The following is a 19,680-nucleotide window of genomic DNA, read 5'->3' as shown; positions in this document are numbered from 1 at the left end:
ACCGTCAAGAATTTAGAAAGGAAAACCTCAGGTTATCTCATATAAGGGTGTCGTATAAATACCAGTTACAAGAGTTGGGCCCACAATGAGGAAGACAAAAAAGGAAATAATATTGAGCCGGTATGTGTTATTCACTAATGGTCCAATAACAGTTACAAAGGGAAAATATAAAGACAGAGGGGGGAATGCAGGAGCCTTTGTCTAACATTAACTATTGCTGGTATCTGAGTATTGTGCTTTCATTTCCCAAATCTTGAAGAATAAATCAGAAATATATACGTACAGAGTTCTAAAGGACGCTGGCTGTAAAGAACTTGTGCTACGAATTTGATGGATTGATAGATTGGTCGAACGATTTATTAATGCTCGTTACCCATTAATGGAATATACAGTTTGTGCTTTGATTTTACCATATTCTGATAAAGGGAAAAAGGAACAAGCATGAAAAGGTCTGCAACGGATAATGGTTCTCAAGAACTTGTCTGATGATTTTATCAAATAGTAAGGTACGAAGAAAGATTCATTTCATGTTCACTAAAAACAGATTTTACTAATGAATCAGAAAAGTAAGCATGCAGAGGTCTGCAAGGGACACTAACGGTTTGGAACTTGTTCAATGATTGTCCCAGATTGTTCTATCAGTAGAGCGATTCTATCATGCTCATTTAACATTAATAGAATATAGATTGTGATTAATTATATATTTTCAATAACGAGACAGAAAAATAATAATACAGAAATCTACAAGGAACACGATTCTTTTCATGTTATTCAATTTTAATGGAATACGCATTTCGTGTTTTAATAACAAATTTTTCAAAAACAAAAAGAAAAATAAACGTACAGAGGTTTGCAAGGGACACTGGCTGTTGAGAACTTTTCTGACAGCGGAGGGGGCATCAAACACCTGGTCAAGCCTGGTATAGATACCTAGTTCTTGCATCTGCCCATTTATGTGATAATAATTGTAAGGTTAAGAGCTTACTCGTGGAAAAATCAAATTCTGAAACTATTAGTTTATCACTACCTCATGCGAAAGTTTAAATGATGCTTCTATGGGTTCTCCCTCGTCTGTAACATTCAAAACTGGTACGTCAAACGACTTAAGGTGTTTGACCAAGAAGTCTCTATCAGCTGCATCCTGAGTGACAAAAGACTAACAAAAATGCGGGGTAAGCAGAGTGCTGTAACTAACGATTATATTCACAGAAATTTAAAGATTTTTTTCCGAAGACAGAAATTTGAAGATCTCAGTGATCCTTTGCCAATACTGACAGGAAAAAGCAGAAATCTGTAAACTAGAGAGTTCTATCTATTTTTTAACTTTCTTTATTTTGTTCCTCTATTTAATGGGCCCATTAGGGGCCCATAAGCCCAATGTATGTAACCTTCCCGTGTACCCTTTTTATAAAGGGTACAGAGGGAAACTTTGTGAAGTGAATCTCGTTTTTGTCTATCCTGCCTCTTCTCTCTACTTGACCTAGGGTTAGATCAAGGAGAGCTCAAAAAATCAAAAGCCACAAAGTCAGGTGAAAATCAAGCGGAAAAAGTTGTCATCAACAAATTTTTACTGCGAAGAATAATCAGGGCCAAGCCTTTTTCGAGTGATTATTTTCACATTTTTTCAGAAATCACTCAAACCAATTTAAATAACATTCAACATTGTTTTGTTGTGTAGGCTATAAACTAACCTTAATGGTGAATTGCAACTATTATCTACATCTGTGAAAGTAGAAGGGAAAACAAGCTGAGAGCTTTAGCTCTCTTCACCTGTACCTTTGGGCGGTGACCGCTTTGTCCCGTGATCACCTTAGACCATTTTTCGAAAGAAAGAGAAAGGAAAACAAGAGATCGTATTCCATGAGTTAATAATCATCCACAAAGCTCACGTCAAAATGTTTTATCAGCTTGCTCCATGGCTGGTCGGCTGTTGACCTAGCCGTCAGTCAGAACGAGAGAGGAAAACAGAAAAGAAGAAACTTCATTAACCCATTCCTAGGGTTTCTCTGGTTTAAAACCTAGAGACTTACAAGTAAATGGGCCGGGGCCATATAAGTGCACTAGCGGATTAGTGAATTAGTGAGCCTCTTATGTGTGGGTCCCACATTTACAGATAAACAGGAAATAGTAAACTAAAAACATAAATGTACGGGCAATTGGTCTTCTGCTGACCACCCCCCCTCAAGCTGGTGAATAGATGCTATCAATGCCCAGCTTGGATGTCATTTTATGGAAGTTGCTGCTTGGAAGGCCTTTGATCAAAATGTCAGCTAGTTGATCAGATGATGGAACATACTTCATCTGAATAATTCTGGAGTCAATCTTCTCTCTAATAAAGTGTCTGTCGACCTCCACATGTTTTGTTCGATCATGTTGGACTGGGTTGTGTGCAATATCAGTTGCAGATTTACTATCACAGTATAAGAAGATTGGAGTGTCTTGAGAGAAACCTAAGTTTTCAAGAACCCCTTTGATCCACAATGCTTCACATATCCCTTTGGCAACAGACCTAAATTCTGCCTCTGCACTGGATCTGGCTACAACATCCTGCTTTTTACTTATACAGGTAATCAAGTTCTTGCCAATGAAGGAGTAATACCCGTATGTTGATCTCCGGTCCACTACTGACCCTGCATAATCGACATCAGTGTAGATCTTTACAGAATAATCACTCTTTCCTCTGATAGTAAACCATGTCCAGCTGTCCCTTTCAGATAGGCTAGCACTCTATGAGCAACCTGCCAATGTGTTTCCCTTGGATCATGCATGAATTGACTCAATACTCCAACGGCGAAGGCTATATCTTGTCTGGTATGGCTCAAGTAGATAAGTCTACCAACTACTCTTTGATATTGTTCCTTGCTGACTCGACTGTGATAGGATCCTAGGCGTAATTTCGTCATGTTAACCCACAGGGGCGTTTTAGTCATTTCGTTATTGTATTTCCTTTCAATAGGGATGCCCTTCCTTTAGGAGGACAGCCAAGAAGAAGTCAATTGAAGTAAGGTCCTCTTGTCTCCCCTCTCCTCGTCTAGGTCTGGTTTCTCTCTCTCCCTCTACGATCCCCGTCCTTCGTGATCGTCTCTACTTCACCGCATCTTCAGGCCGCTCGTCCTCGGCCGATCCCTACCCCTTCAGCTCGGCCTTCCCCCGACCATTCCCGTTCTCCTCTCTACCCTGCGAATTTCTACCTTGCCTCGCCCGTCTACTCCCCTCCGATACGAGACCAGAGTCGGGTATGTATCAGACTGTCATCCTCACATGCCCCAAGCTTCAAGTTTGAATCAATTGGGGTACTTGGATTCCAGCATCCCAGTATCCTTCAGAAGATCAAGTATATATTTGCATTGAGAGATGAATATACCCTCTCTTGAGTAAGCTACTTCAATTCCTAGGAAGTATCTCAAGGGACCCAAGGCTTTGATGGCAAATAGCTCTGACAGCTGTCTATTCAATTCCTGAATAGCTTTTTCATCACTTCCAGTGATTATGATATCGTCTACATAAACCAACAATGCCAAGACCCCACCTGAATTGGAGCGTCTGACAAATAAAGTGTGATCCCAGTTACTCTGAGTGTAACTATGAATGGCCAGTGAAAATTTCCCAAACCAGGCACGTGGTGATTGTTTCAGTCCGTAAAGTGTCTTCTTCAGCTGGCAGACCCTATTACCAAGCTCAGGAGAATCATATCCCTGTGGTGGTTGCATGTATATCTCTTCTTCCAGGTCTCCATGCAAGAAGGCATTCTTGACATCGTACTGGTTCAGACCCCACCTTGAGTTTGCTGCAAGTGCAATTAGTATCCGAACAGTGTTGAGTTTCGCCACTGGTGCAAAGGTCTCTATATAGTCAATGCCATATGACTGACTACGTCCCTTGGCTACAAGCCTAGCCTTAAACCTCTCCAGTGAGCCATCCGAATTGTACTTTATAGTGTAAACCCACTTACACCCCACATCCTGCCCTGTGGAAGTGGTACTAGCTCCCAGGTTTCATTTTTACTGAGGGCTCCCAGCTCTGCATCCATAGCTGACTTCCGCTTAGGATCATTCACAGCTTCTTCCACAGTGAGTGGCACACTCACCTCGTCCAATTTGGCAAGGAAGGTGTGGTATTCTGGCAAGAGCTTCCTATTGCTAACCATGCTGCATATAGGATATCTTGGACGTTGAGTGCAGGTTCTCTTCCCTTTTCTCAATGCAACTGGCCAACTCAAGTCTTCCACCTCCTGCATTAGGTCTTCTTGGTGTCTTAACTCAGTCTCCTCTGCCCTTGATTCCTGTATCGTTTCAAGGGATTCCTGTTGCTCGGGATCCTCCAACCGTGCCTCATTCTGGTCTTCACTGTCTCTGGTCTGTTAATGCTCTTCCACGGGCAACTCTCTCCTGGTGGTAGTCTCTTCCCGTAACAGGCATTCAACATTTTCTCTGCATTGTGTCGAGTTATCATGAGCTTTCTCTGGTGGCTCAGCATAGAACATCTGCTGCTCATTAAAAGTCACATCGGCAGAAACGATGATCTTCCTCTGACCAGGGAGAAAGCAACTGTAGCCTTTTTGAGTTGAAGAATAGCCAACAAACACACTTTTCTGCCCTTGGGTTGAGTTTTCCACCTGGATTGTGTACATGAGCAAATGCCACACATCCAAATACTCTCATCGGCAATTCGTTCTTTGTTCTTTGGTCAGGGTAGAAGGTTGAGATCGTCTCCATTGGGCTCTGATAATTCAGTTTCCTGGAGGGCAATCGATTGATCAAATAGGCAGCGAAAGGAGAGCTTCTGCCCATAAGTATTGTGGCGCATGTGCATGAATAAGCAAGGTCCTTGTGGTATCAATCTCATGACCTATCTTCCTTTCTGCTACCCCATTTTGCTGTGAGGTCTTCACACATGATGACTCTTGGTCTATGCCCTGATTGACAATGAATTTTGACATTACTTGGTTAAAGAAGTTCTTAGCATTGTCTGACCGAAATTTCTATGGCAACTCCATATTGATTCTTCACCATGTAGCAGAGCCCCTGAATGATGTCAGGTATTTCTGTTTTATTTTTTAACAGGTGTACCCACATACTTCTGGTGCAATCATCAATTAAGACAATAAACTATCTTTTGCCTGGAATGGATGGGGTTCTACATGGCCCCTATACATCAGCGTGAATCAAGGTGAAGGGCAGTGAGCTTCTCTCACTAGTATTTTTAAATGATGCACGTTTGTGCTTTCCCAAACAACATGAGTCACAAACCAGTTAAGATAAATCCAGATGTTCAACAAAAGTTGGGTAAGAGGGGTGCCCAAATCGAGCATGCATCATCTTCAGCTGCTCCAGTCTTCTAAAGGTTGCTGCTCCTTCCACCATCATCACTTTTCCCATGCCATCATCCAGCTGGAGGAGTCCATTCTTCTCTTTAATTGACCTAATCTTCATACTTAGTACCTTATCAAACACAAAACATCCATCAGATCTCAGAACAACTGAGCAATTAATGTCTTTGATTAATCGCTGAGGGGAAATCAGTTGTGCCCGAAACAGAGGCACATGGAGAACATCTATAAGAAGTCCCAATTCTTTAATATGCACAGTACCGATGCCTGCCACTTGGAGAATTTCTCCCCCAGCAGTAATCACTTTTCTCCAATTTTCACAGCAAGAATATGAATAAAATTTTGAGCGATCAGGGGTCATGTGATCTGTTGCTCCTGAGTCAATGATCCAGTTCATTCCCAAAACGGATGTATGAAAAACAGAATAAATATGATAATCACCTGATCTGGTCATGGAGACAGATCCAAAAGTGGACTTGAGTCTTTTCACTTCCTCCCAAAGGACAGATATTTCTTTCCCCGTGTTCCTGGGCACCATTTTGGGTTCTTCAGAGTCAACTGTTTCACGGTCTTCCTAGGCGCCACCTTGGACTGTTATTGCATTCGCCTGACCCTGGCGGGGAGGTTGATTCTGCAATTTCCAGCATTGTTCAATATTGTGATTTCGTTTCTTGCAGTATTTGCAGAACATGCCCATCTGTGACAGAGACTGCAACTGTATCTGAGGCTGTGGCTTCCAATTCTGACTCCTCTGATCCCCTTGAACTGTCTGAGATCTCTGAGACCTCTGTGGCGCCGCCTTCATCACTCCGGTTCCACTTTCTCCTTGGGTAGATTCAGACATCACACCCAGCCTTTCTTCTTCTTCTCTCGCCAGTCTGATGGCTTCCTCTATGTCAGGTACTATTTCTCGATTCAACAATTGGCTCCGCATTCTTTCATACTCAACATTAAGACCCAATAGAAATTTTTAGAGCCCATCCTTCTTTGCGTATTGTCATTCATCTGATTCAGGGTCCTTGATGGACCTGTAGCAATCAATCTCTCACCAGATAGCTTGTAGCTCATTGACGTAGCAATCCAGTGACCGTCTTGTCCCCTTGAACTAGATTGGCTGCCCTAGCAATTAGGCTGTATATTCTCCAATTTCTTCCCTTTGAACTGTCCTTGTGTGCATGATCCCAGATTGCCTTGACTGTCTTCAGGAGAAGAAAGTTCTGACATTCATTTCCAAGAATGCTCCCAAGGAGCCAAACTCGGATTAGGGCATCATCCTGCTTCCATCCTTTGTACCCCGCTCTGCTAGGGTCCTCAGCAATGAACAAATGATCAGAAAGAGCTCTCCCTTCAAGGATGATCTCCACGTACTCACCATAAGGAGTGTATTCAATCCATCATATTTGAGGGGTTCAGGAACACCTGGAAAGGTGTGTTGCACCATTCTCTCGCGATCTTGGAGTGATACAGAATCACTAGAACTCACCTTCGTCATCTCTGTGGCCATTGTCAAAGCCCAGAGAGTCTAACGATCTATCTTGAAAAGTCTTCTCGTTCCCTTGGAATAGCAGGTTGCTTCCTTCAGGATCGAGAGGAGATAGATCGGGTTGAGTCTTCCACCAATGACGAGCTCCCCACGTCCAGCTCTGATACCATGTCAGCTTGCTCCATGGCTGGTCAGCTGTTGACCTAGCCGCCAGTCAGAATGAGAGAGGAAAACAGAAAAGAAGAAACTTCATTAACCCATTCCTAGGGTTTCTCTGGTTTAAAACCCAGAGACTTACAAGAAAATGGGCCAGCCCCATATAAGTGCGCTAGCGGATTAGTGAATTAGTGGGCCTCTTATGTATGGGGGCCACATTTACAGATACACAGAAAATAGTAAACTAAAAACATAAATGTAGGGGCAACTGGTCTTTTGCTGACATGTTTCTCGCAATTTTTCCTATCCAAAACAAAGATCAGATGCCCCATAGAGCCCTGTTATTTCTCACCAGGGACAAGATCCCAGCTGAAAGAACCAGATGTTTAATGTATGTCTAATTCTATGAATTTTGAGATTAATGAACGGTCACCCTTTAGATGTCATTATGGCAGCCCAGCCATGGCGGTACGTCCTCTGCTTCATTGACACAGATGCTGACTCACAACAGGGGGATCCACTTGGATGGCAGAATAGCGAGCTGCAATGAGGGCAGAGGAAGAAGTCTCTGTGAGGAGTGTCATAAATGGGAAGGCGGTTCTTCCTATTTGCTGCAGGCTCCACCTTGATCTGGACTGCAAGCTCTACTTTTCCTATGAGCCAGGGAAGCAGGTCAGAAGCATGGTTTTGATAAAAACTCGAGCAAGTCTCACATCGCATTGAAGCAGGAGGAGCAGTAGAGGATTCAACAGGAGGCTGCGCAGGCAAGGAAGCAGAGTTGGATGATAGCGAAGGGAGAGTACGAGACAATGATTAAGGTGAGCAACACGAGCAGAGAAGAGTTTTGATCGAGGTCCGAAGCATCGAGGAGGCAATCACAAAGATGTCTGTCATGGAGTCTCCAGTGCTTACTAATCAACACCCCAAGCAGAGACGGAAGTCTTCTTTAGGATGGAAGAGATAATGAGGAGGCATCTGAGGCAAGAGTGATCATGGGAGGGTATTTCCAGGAACATGGCATGACTCAGAAAATCTGGCACCTCACAACGCGACCAATTGCCAAGGGCAAACGCGATAACCGTGAACTCCCTTTGTGAGCACAGTAGCCCCCCATTGTGGGACACATTGAGAATGCGCAAGAGCCTTGATGACGATCACTGTGGGGGAGGAAAAGAGGTGCGCATACACATGGGGGAATCACATACACAGGATACTCGGGGAATTCACGCACGCATTGAATCCCTAGTCAATGAAGTCGGCTAGACAGGGAGAAGCAGAGGCAATGTGCATTGGCAATGACAAGTAGGGTGACTGCACTTAGTCCAGATATGCAGGAGAAGGTTGGCGGACTCAAAATGGTGACAAAGGGGCAGAGGCATCAAGACCTCAATACAGACTGGGACTTACACATGCAATGGGCAAAGCCCATCTTAAGAAGTGGAAGGCGATGCACAGGATCTGATCCAAAGATAGGGAGAGAACCAGACAGGTTTGAAGGGGGCCTCCTCCAACAGTGTTTGGTGGAAGTTGTGGAGGCGAACGAGGTTTGCAGCAGTCTACGGAAGAAATTCCTGGTGTCGGGGCATTTCGTAAAAAAGGGTCTTGAACGAGACAACATGTGGTAGCAGTGAAACTGAAGAGGAGCGACAGCTTTCAGTGTGTCATGCCATCGGTTTGTATCTAGTTAACGCAGCCCGACAAGACACGCTATGCGAGGAGCTGGAAAGGGTAGTCTCCCTTTTCAATGGGATCCCAATGCTGTTTGAGGGGGATTTCAATGTGACCATGGAAATTGGGATAGTCCCCATGGTACTAGAGGGTGGGACCCGAGGCCAGTGGCCTTATGAACTTTCATCTCGGGACATGGACTGCAAGAAATGGGGCCTACGAATTGTTCTTACACAAGGACACTACGCGGGGACATATCTCACTTTCTCCTGAACAGGTTCTTATGCTCTGTCCAAGTATTCGAGGAATATCCACCGGCCGATGTGAGAGCCCTTCCCCAACTGTTATCGTAACACACCCTGATTATAGCAAGATAATGTTGGCCAGAACAGACTCACATATTTCACGCTCAATTGATTGTGGTATTGAGATAAGGGGTTAGGACAGGGGTGGCATCGCGGTGGATATCCCACGGTGAGACTGGTCAACAAACCGGCAGGCCTATGACAGCATCTTGTTGGGGTCAATAAGCAAATCCCAGACAGAATGGCACCCTGCCAAGATTCTGACAACAGGATGACCAGGTAGAGACAGCTTAGTGGAAAATGAACTCAATGAAAGAAAGACATGCAGGTACATGGTGGATGAGAAAGACAAGAGGCTGGAGTTAGATTGGAGGTAGCGATTGCGGCAACTTTGGTTGAAGGAAGGAAATGCAAACACAAGGTTCTATCACTTGATGGTGAATGGAGGCAATCCTCCAAATACTAAGAGTGCAAGGGGGGACAGAGAATATGTTGGGGTACAAGCTTTGAGAGGCGCCTAAGCAGATCACTTCAGGGCGGTAACCAGACAGGGGGCCGTAAACCAATGGTGATGGAGTGTTTTCTAACCTTTCTTGAAGTATTAAACTTTCTTCATTTGTTGAATTATCCATACCATGGTATGTAACTGATACAGACAGCATTGTATCTAGGGACATTTTTGTCATTTAACCCATGAGGGGGTATTTTTCTCATGTAACCTGTGAGGGGTATTTCTGTCATTTGTTTTGCCTTGAATGATTTTCCTTTAAAGAGTGGAGCCCTACCTTTTGCGAGGGCTACCAAGAAGAGCAAATCATGTCTCATTTACCATTTCTTCCGTTTGCTATCTCCATCACCTTTCTCCTCTCTATTTGTGTCTCTTCACACTGTTCTGGCCTCCATACCATCCCTCTTGTTTAGTGATTTTTTTTTGAAAATTCCCTCTTGTTTAGAGATGATTTTATCATCAGTGTCTCTTCCCATTCTAAGTCTCTCCCTCTTGAACAGTCCTAAATCAAGGGTCATTTACTCATTTCATAAGCTTGGTTCATGTTTTGATGGGATTCCAATTAGGGTCTTATCAGGAACCTATGCCTCTATGCTCATTTTGATAATGATCAATAACAGTAATGCAAATAAACTAGTTGGTATGATGCATCATGTGGGTTACATGTGATACTAGCCATTCGATGACCATTATACATCCATGTGTATATATACTTATGCAATGATCAATGAGAAGTTATCCCGTTCTTTTATTTTGTTACTCTCCTGGTTATTGCCCCCTTCTTATGCCCTAGAAGTGAAGGTTGTCTCCTTCCCCTTCAACAATCTCACAAGGTTGGTATCCTTATCTTGGCACTAGTAATGGATGACAAGCTAGTAAACTCTGACACCATTAAATATCTGCAAATGAGCCCAGAAAGGTCCCCCAGATCTGGGGGAATTGAGCAAAAATAAAACTTAAAAATTAGTGACAGTTCAACAAATCATTGAAGACTACAAGACAAACAGATGTTATACATGTCTGGAACTTATATAGAAAGTCAAGTAACCGCTGAGTAGGTAGCCACCACATCTTAAGGCATAAAAAGTCTGGGCCTTCATGTCTAGAAGTGTGGGGGCTATGAAACACTAAAGTAGCGGTGTCTTCCCAGGTGCCAAGGGAAACAAAAGTTTGAAAAATGAACAAATTATACATCAATTAGAAAAGAAGCAGTTACATCACTTTGGCTCATTATGATTCCTTCATAAAATGGACCATTAAATGGAAACATAAAAGTAATTAAATGATCTAGTATTGAGACTGTTCTCTTCCAGCCCAATACTGGTCAGGACAAATATGAGAAGTTAAATAACACCAGTCTGGACCCCTGTGCTCAACAGTGGCTTTTCCTTGAGCCTCTGATATGGTCCACCGTCCGGTGTACCAAAGGAGACAGGGGGAGAAAGGTATAAGTAGCCCATCCAAGAGTAAAGAAGGCAGCGAGTAACTTGATGGGTCTCGCCCAGCAGGACATCTCTCCGGCGAGTTGTTGTCTCCTGCTTGGTAGAAGCTCTGCGCTCTCTCCATCTCCTCTTCTCACTATCTTTATCCCTCCTCTTGTTTCACACGCGCACGGGAGACTGTGTGCCCACGGAACCCTGAACGCCTCTTTTGTGACGAAAGAGTTTCCTCGTCTTTTGTTGGTCGATATCATTTCTCTCTTGGTTACGAAGCTGGTTGTGACATAGGAACGTAACAGCCTCACTCCTCTACCCCAGCTTCATCATGCTCCCTATATATCTCTACCCCCTCTCCATTTTGGTCCATCACTAGACATTGTTATTCTTTTTCATTGTCAGCTCTTGGATCCTCCCTTCAGCAATTGTCCGAGGTACTATTCAAGGAAATTATCCGATTCTTGGTCCACGCCAAAAAGACGTCAACCACTAATCTGACCACAGTCAGACGAGCTAAATATTTCAATTGCCACATTAATGCATTATTTTTTTTGAAGGATAGTTCTAGAAAATATTTAAACGCTTGTGCAAAAGAAAAATACGACAAACATACCTTCCAAATATAATATGGAACTTGGGATTCCAAATACGGAGCACAATCACGGTTTTTAAGCTTTACCTGGTGCGAGAAAAAGTGAGAACTAGAACAAACATAATGGGCATGAACCACAGTAGGTTGCTTCTAAGGACATACCTCAAATAATACAGGTCCGTAAACTTTCTTCCGCATCTCTTCACGATGCCTTTGTACCCACTCATAGGCTTCATTTATTTTATCCGAACCAGATTTCCGCAATGCTTCAAGAAGTTTAGTATTATTGTTTTCCATGTCCTTCAATCTTTCAAGAAATGCATGATGCTTGTGAGTGCTAGCTCTCAATTATAATCCAGTTGAAAATAATGGTGTTTGTTAATTAAAGAAGGAAACCTTTCCAAACATTGTTTCAACGTCGCTTTATTATGAATTAAGAGCCTCTCTTTATCAGACTTCCGAAACTTCTTCCGGTTAGCCGCGATTTCAAGCTCACATATTTTGGTACCTAAAGCTTCCTGTGGGCAGCAGGTTTGTCATCATAAATTATTAGCTTCTTATTGTGAACAAGAAAACAATACTTCTTGATTAAGAAATGAAAGAGATTACAGGGTTTTATAGGAAGCCCTAATGGGCTGACTAGAGATAGGGCCCTTAATGGGCTAACAAGAGAGAGAAAAATACAGAAACGATAATAATCATATCAACACTCCCCCTCAAGCTGGAGCGTGGATGTTTTCCACACCCAGCTTGGAACAGAGCTCCTCAAACCTAGGGGCATGAAGCCCTTTGGTGAAGATATCTGCAAGTTGTTCAGCGGACGGAACATATGGCGTGCAAAAATCTCCCGATTCAAGCTTCTCTTTGATGAAATGGCGATCGATCTCAATGTGCTTTGTACGATCATGCTGAACGGGGTCATGAGCAATGCTAATTGCCGATTTGTTGTCGCAGAACAGCTGGACAGGGGAGATAACTGAACACCGTAGCTCACGAAGAAGCTGGATAATCCAAAGTGCTTTACACAGACCATGCGCAAGGGCACGGAACTCCGCTTCAGCACTCGATCGGGAGACCACCTTCTGCTTCTTGCTCCTCCAAGTAATCAGATTGCCGCCCAAGAAGGTGCAATACCCAGATGTGGACCGACGATCAACCACAGAACTGGAATAATCGGCGTCGGTGTAGACTTCAAGACGCAGGCCGGTATGGCGACGAAAGAATAGTCCACGGCCAATGGTGCCCTTCAGAAAACGGAGGAGACGATGAGCAGCATAGAGATGGCTCCTGCGAGGAGTCTGCATAAACTGACTCAGAACACCCACTGAATATGCAATGTCCGGACGAGTGTGGGTGAGATAAATCAGTTTGCCCACAAGTCTTTTATATGGTCCAGGCTCAGCAAGCTCATCATCCGCATCGGCACCAAGTCGATGATTCGCATCAATCGGTGTCGAAATAGGCTTGGAGTCCTCCTTTCCAAGCTCACAGAGAAGATCCACCGTATATTTTCTCTGACAAATGAAGATCCTGCCTGAAGAATAGGCCACCTCGATGCCAAGAAAATACCTCAACGGGCCAAGGTGGTGAATAGCAAACTCGGACGAGAGATACATAGCCAGCTGAGTAATGGTCTCCGTATCATCACCCGTGATAATAATGTCATCCGCGTACACAAGAAGAATAGCGACTCCCCCTGACGTGGAATGGCGGTAGAAGAGGGTATGATATCCATTACACTGGCGGTAGCCCCGGTGCTTCATGGCCATTGTGAAACGGCCAAACCACGCACGAGGAGATTGCTTCAAGCCATATAAAGCTTTCTTCAGGCGACAGACAACTGACTTTGGAGTCGACGGCACTAAGGAAGTATAGCCAGGAGGTAGTGCCATGTAGATCTCCTCAGTCAAATCACCATGCAGAAAAGCATTTTTAACATCATATTGCTGCAAAAGCCAGCTACGATCTGCAGCAAGAGCCAAGAGAATTCGGACAGTATTCATCTTGGCGACAGGAGCAAACGTTTCCTGATAATCAATGCCATGCTTCTGTGTGAACCCTTGCGCCACAACACGTGCTTTGTGTCTCTCAATAGAGCCGTCGGAATTGTGCTTCACAGCATAAACCCAACGACTACCCACCAAATGCTTGCCTGGCGGTAGTGGAACAAGATCCCATGTCTCATTTAGAGCAAGGGCGTGGAGCTCCTCCTCCATAGCCTGACGCCAATGCGGAAATGAGAGGGCAATGTCCACCGTCTTCGGAAGGGAGATGGCATCAAGGGAGGTAAGAAGGGCATGATAGGATGAGGAGAGACGATGAGAGGAGGTAGAGGCTTCTAAGGGATAGAGGGGAGAAGGAAGAGGGGAAGACAACATGGCTAATGAGGAGTTTTCTGGAGGTGTGGAGGAGGAGGGAGGAGGGACGACTGGAGAAGGGGAAACCCGAGGCTTGCGACGAGCAAGGGTGATACCGTAACGCTTTTCAGGCGGGCAGCGGCGTATAGGAAGCGGTGGGACGGAAGAAGGTTCGGCAAGAGTGGAGAAATCAGCAGTAGGAGCAGGAGGAATCTCCATAGAAGGTTCGGACACGGGGGCTGGTGGAGAACTGGGGAACACAGTCTCTATAGGAACCACGAGAGGAGACGCGGTTGGAGGAGTAAACGAGGAAGGGCTAGGGACTGGTGATGAGGTAGAGGGTGGAGGAAGAATGAGAAATTCAAGTGGATCGGGTTGAGGTGAAGAAGGTGGTAGAATTGGAGGAGAAGGAGAGTAATATGGAAGAAGTTCATCAAAGGTGGCATCCTTGGTGACGATAAAACGACGAGAGAGTGGATGATAACAGATATAACCTTTTTGGGTGGAAGGGTATCCAACGAACACACACTTGAGGGCACGAGGGTCAAGCTTATCACGACCAAGTTGATGGTTAGGCACATAACAGACACATCCGAAAACACGAGGGGTGAGATTGGTTCGGAGAGAGAGGTTTGGAAAAGAATGCTGAAGACGATCAATTGGAGTGGAATAGTCAAGCACTCGAGATGGGAGGCGATTGAGGAGATGGATTGCAGTGGAGACGGCTTCACCCCAGAAATATTTAGGCACATGCATGTGGAAGAGAAGGCTCCGGGTCATGTCAAAGATGTGACGGAATTTTCTTTATGCAACACCATTTTGTTGGGGGGTATATGGGCAGGAGGTTTCATGGATAACGCCTTTTTCTTGGAAGAAGGTGCTCAACGTGGAGTTGACGTAGTCTATAGCATTGTCGGAGCGGAAGCGACTAATGGAGGTAGAAAATTGGGTTTGAATAAGAGAATAGAATTGGGGAATAACACGAGATATCTCCGATTTATTCTTTAAGATATACGCCCAAGTGAATCGAGTAGCGTCATCAATGAAAATGCATAACCACCGAGTGCCGGAAGTGTTATGAACTGGGGATGGTCCCCACACGTCGGTGTGAATAAGAGAGAATGGAGTCGATGAATGAGAGGACGAGAGAGGATCGTGAAATGCGATGATGTTTTGCCATTCGACAAGCGTCACAAACAAACCGGTCCACAGAATGACCTTGAAAGAGTTTGGGAAATAGACGATAAAGAGTGACGAAGGAAGGATGGCCGAGACGTCGATGGAGAAGCCACAAACGCTCGTGAGAGGCCGAAAGGGAAACGGCGACAGCAGCAACAGCAAGAGAGGTCGAAGGAGGCCGAAGAAGATAGAGCCCCTCATGCTCCTCAGCAATGGAAATCGACTTCCCCGACACCTTATCACGATAAAAACATGAAGTAGAAGAGAATGTAAGATCTTGGTTCAAATCGCGAACAAGGCGAGATAAGGAGAGAAGATAATGGGTAAGACGGGGAACATGAAGGACTTTAGGTAGAGTTATTGAAGAGGAGAGGGCCACACGACCAATTCCTGCCACGGTGAGAAGATCTCCGGAAGCAGTCTTGACTTTGGAAGATCCAGAGACGGGTTCATAAGTCACAAAGGCTCGGGGATTAGGTGTCATGTGAGCGGTAGCACCGGAATCAAGAAGCCAAGCGGAAGATGAAGAAGGGTTTCCGGAAGGGAATGGAGATGTAGGAAGAACGGTGGACATACCTGAGTGGGCCAAAGAGCATGAGCCCACGACTGGAGGATCAAGCAATCGGCGTAGACGTTCCATTTCCTCCGGAGTAAAACTGGCGGGCGAGACAATTGTCGGGAGAAGACCATACGGCAGCGGTACTTGACCCGGAGTAGGCACGTGACTCACAGACGGTGCGACAGTAGCAAGATTGCTCTGTTGCATGCGTTTCCGTTGAAGCTTGTAGCACGTCTCTTTGGAGTGACCTCGCTTCTTGCAGAAGTTGCAAAAGAGCGAAGGATCACCCTTAGGAGACTCCTCGGTCCGAGCAGTCGGACTACGCGGCAAAGTGCCGGGTGGTGTAGTCGTCGATGGGCGCGCAGACGAAGAGGACTGTGCTACAAGTGCCGAAGCCGAGTTCTGGGTCTGCTGAAAGCGAGATTCTTCAACCCTCACACTACGGAGTGCATCCTTGAAGGTAAGACCAGTCTCCGGATGTATAAGCTGAGCCCGTATCGCTTCATATTCCGTGTTCAGTCCCATAAGAAACTGGAAAACCCGAAGTTGAAGAGTATATTTGCGGTCCACCGAATGAGGGTCTGGCGGCATGTAGTGGTCAATCTCATTCCACAACGAAATGAGCTCCGTACTGTACTCCATGATAGACCGGTCCACTTGACGCAGGTTGGCGGCCCGATGCACCAATTCGTACAGAGTCGCAATGTTGTGCTTCTTGGAATGGCTCTCGAGTGCCGCTTCCCAGACCTCCCGAGCCGACTCTAGAGACAGGAATTCACCCTTAACATTGGGTGAAATACTGTCCAAGAGCCAGCGATGAACCACCCCCTCAATGTCCAGCCAGTCATAATACGTGAGATCGGTCCGGGGAGGTCCGTCTTCTAGAAGATGGCGCATGAGACGCCCCTTTAAAGTGATCTGGACATACTGGCGCCATTGCAGAAGATTAAATCCAGTAAACATGCCATCCGGAGGCATCCTAGGCAGAGAGAATGGTCCAGGGGAGGACGACCAATTCCCGGACTCAAGAGGCACCACAGATGCATGTGGCGTCGATACCGACGTCGAGTCTGGCGTAACAGTAGAGGTCTGGGCTTCTGGCGAATCAGCAGCAACCGGATTCGTCATTGTAGGATCCGGAGACTCAATCAGAGTAGACCACGGTCAGAAGGTGCTGCACCGAGCAGTGGGATCGGCAAGAGCTGATGGCTCGACTGAGGCAGATACACGGCGCGGTGGATGACGCGGCCGAAGCAGGCAGATACACGGCCCGGCTGACTGCTGCGCGCGGCACGCGGCTGCGCGTGGCTGGCTGCTGCGCGCGCCGGGCGGCTGCGCGCGGCGAGCGGCTGCGTGCGGCTGGTTGCTGCGCGCGCCGGGAGGCTGCGCGCGGCGGGCGGCTTCGCGCGGCTGGCTGCTGTGCACGGCTGGCTGGCTGCTGTGCACGGCTGGCGGGCTGCTTGCGGCGGGCGGCTGCTCGCGACGGGCGGCTGCTCGCGGCGAGCGACGGAAGATGGCGCACGGCGAACTGATGCACGCGACCCCAGATGCAGGATACGACGGACGGCGATGGACCGAAGCGCGAGATCAGGGGGACGTGAGAATCGCCAGAGATCGGAGCGCAAGGTCAAGCCCAGGAAACCCAGATTAGGGTTAGGGTTATGGCTCTGATACCATGTGAACAAGAAAACACTACTTCTTGATTAAGAAATGAAAGAGATTACAGGGTTTTATAGGAAGCCCTAATGGGCTGACTAGAGATAGGGCCCTTAATGGGCTAACAAGAGAGAGAAAAATACAGAAACGATAATAATCATATCAACACTTATTAAAAATCGTACATGCAAATGTAGGAACTTACTCTCAAAAAAATGGAAAACAAGGAACCGGGTGGAGAGAACATGGATGTTCTCTCAACCAGGTCAAGCAAAAGTAAACAAGAACAAACAGACTCATCACTGTCTATCAAGAAATAGATGTGAAAGTGCAACATTTTATATCAAGAAACCTTCACCATTGGAGCAGGAGCAGCTTCTATTGACTCATTAAACCAGAATTAGATAAATCTGAGAAACGACCTCCCATTATCTCATGTATTCATCAAAGATTACGCTTAATAAAGTATCCTAGGAACATTAGTCAAGAACATTGGCCGAGTATTATTTTCTGCTTCAGTGGCACTGTATTAATTGAAATATTTCTTTTATTTTGCTTTCCTTAACCCGATGATTGCAACATTTTACAACTACCCTAATGAGGATCCACCCAGGTGACAGATCTACTTAATGTGTAAGTAGGTCCGGTCACTGATTTATGCAACACAGATTTGAACTGGTGAATGAGAAGGCTTCACGTTGATGGTAGTGTCCACGGAGGCATCGTAAAAACATGTAACATGGTACTGGAGCACTTTGGAACCTGATAAAGTGTCATTTGACAGTCATTGTTATTTGTTGTCGTCAGCCGATGAATATGTTTATATTCCCACACCATGTATTTCATCTAATTGCATACATACCCTTATGAGGGTCACATGTAAAGTCTTCTTAGAGGGGAAGTGGCCCAGTAAGGACAGCTAAGTAAGTGGCCCACATTGTAACCCTACATAATAAGTAGGGTAACCTTTTTTTGAAAGCAGATAAGAGAACTCGTTCTTTTCCCGTTTATGTCCAAGGTTAGGGTTTCTGGAAAACCACTCCCTGTATGACAGCTGCTATTTACCAGATAGTCCAACGAGCAATTCCAACGGATAGTGTGGCCAGCAGCATAAAGGCACCTTTCAGTGATTTCTGAAAAGCATAAAGAGGGAAGCCTCCAAAATGAAGAAACGGAAAGCTCTACAGTGATTGTTGAAGCTGCATCTTAAGGCATAACAGGGGAAAAAGAGAGCTTTCTCATATCATTGCCCAAGGTTCCTAATATACTTAACCACATTGGAAGAGGATTACATGAGTGAGCATTCGATGTATGGTCCTGTAGCTAAACCAATCCACGGCACAGAGGATGAAACCTGAGGAAGCTCTTATTCATTTGTGGATCCAGGGTAACAAGAATAATGATTGGAGGATTATGTTGTGGTAACTAAACAGGCTTGTCCCAGTCATGGAAGCAAATTTATGACATAGTAAGCGTGAGAGCTAAAAAAATTAGCAGGAGATTAGTCTAGCCAGGAATCCTAATTCTATGGAATCTCTGCATATTTTGAAGCATCTATCATGTACTTTCCACATGGGATAAAAGCTTGAGTATGAAAAATGTCCGGAGACATTAGCTCAGAGAGTGAGTCCCAGACTAGAATGAATTCATAAACACAATATAGATGAAGAGATTCCACTGAATCTTATCTTGACTCCTGGGAAAATGAGTCGATTGAATTTGTCTCCAAGAAGAATGAACTGAGGACTCTGGCAGGAACCCATCCAGAAGGGATGGAGAATCATGCAAGTCCAACTTGCAGGACGGCTGGGAATACACAGAAGTAGAAGCCAAAGGATAATCTGGTGCAATGAATACAATGAGACAGCAAATGTAACCATATCTCAGCCCTCCGAAAATCCAGAGACCACTTAAAACCAGAAGAGCGACAATAAAAAGAAGTCATCATACTGGAGGCTGATCAAAAAGGCTGAAGAAAGAAGAAGAAAAGCTCAAGAAATGCTGAGTCGACCGCACTAATGTGCTCAAGAGAGGACCAAGTTTCATTTTGTTTATTTGCAAACACTATTTTCTATAATGCAACAGACACTTTGGTCCAAATCAAATTCTTGGAAGGATCAGGGCCGACACCAACATGCCGTTCTCACCAATTACTCTCACCTTCATCCCGTTGTTCTTTGGCCACTACGGGCTCATTTGATGTGAGGCAGGGGAGCATATACCAAGCCAGGGTATATAGCATGAAACTATAGCTCCCAATCTACCTTCATCTCTTTCATATATGATGAAATCAAATATATGCTCTGAAATGAGGAGTGACCATATATCAGGATACACCATCCATCCAGAAGCTACTCATGAAGAGGCCATTTACAAGACTTTAAATATTTGTGACTCATATGTAGAGAAAAGCTAATTTCCCTGGCAGCAAGCCAATTTCACACATCTCTTT

General features: G+C 45.2%; 1 protein-coding gene across 1 annotated transcript in view; it reads right to left on the bottom strand.

The window, feature by feature from the left end:
* Positions 1 to 19,680, bottom strand: part of SMC5 (structural maintenance of chromosomes 5) — a 48,668-nt gene that overhangs the window by 14,984 nt on the left and 14,004 nt on the right. Inside the window, exons 10-14 of the mRNA XM_078577669.1 lie at positions 11,874 to 11,995; positions 11,640 to 11,784; positions 11,499 to 11,564; positions 1,028 to 1,156; positions 845 to 943 (exon numbers count right to left, since the gene is read on the bottom strand). Coding sequence (XP_078433795.1) covers positions 845 to 943; positions 1,028 to 1,156; positions 11,499 to 11,564; positions 11,640 to 11,784; positions 11,874 to 11,995 — 561 coding nt within the window. The remainder of the gene's footprint in view (positions 1 to 844; positions 944 to 1,027; positions 1,157 to 11,498; positions 11,565 to 11,639; positions 11,785 to 11,873; positions 11,996 to 19,680) is intronic.

This window comes from Wolffia australiana, chromosome 7 (genome assembly GCF_029677425.1).
Source record: "Wolffia australiana isolate 7733 chromosome 7, ASM2967742v1".
Lineage (NCBI taxonomy): Eukaryota > Viridiplantae > Streptophyta > Magnoliopsida > Alismatales > Araceae > Wolffia > Wolffia australiana.
The sequence above is the reverse complement of the archived record's forward strand: the minus strand, read 5'-3'. Positions and strand labels throughout refer to the sequence as shown.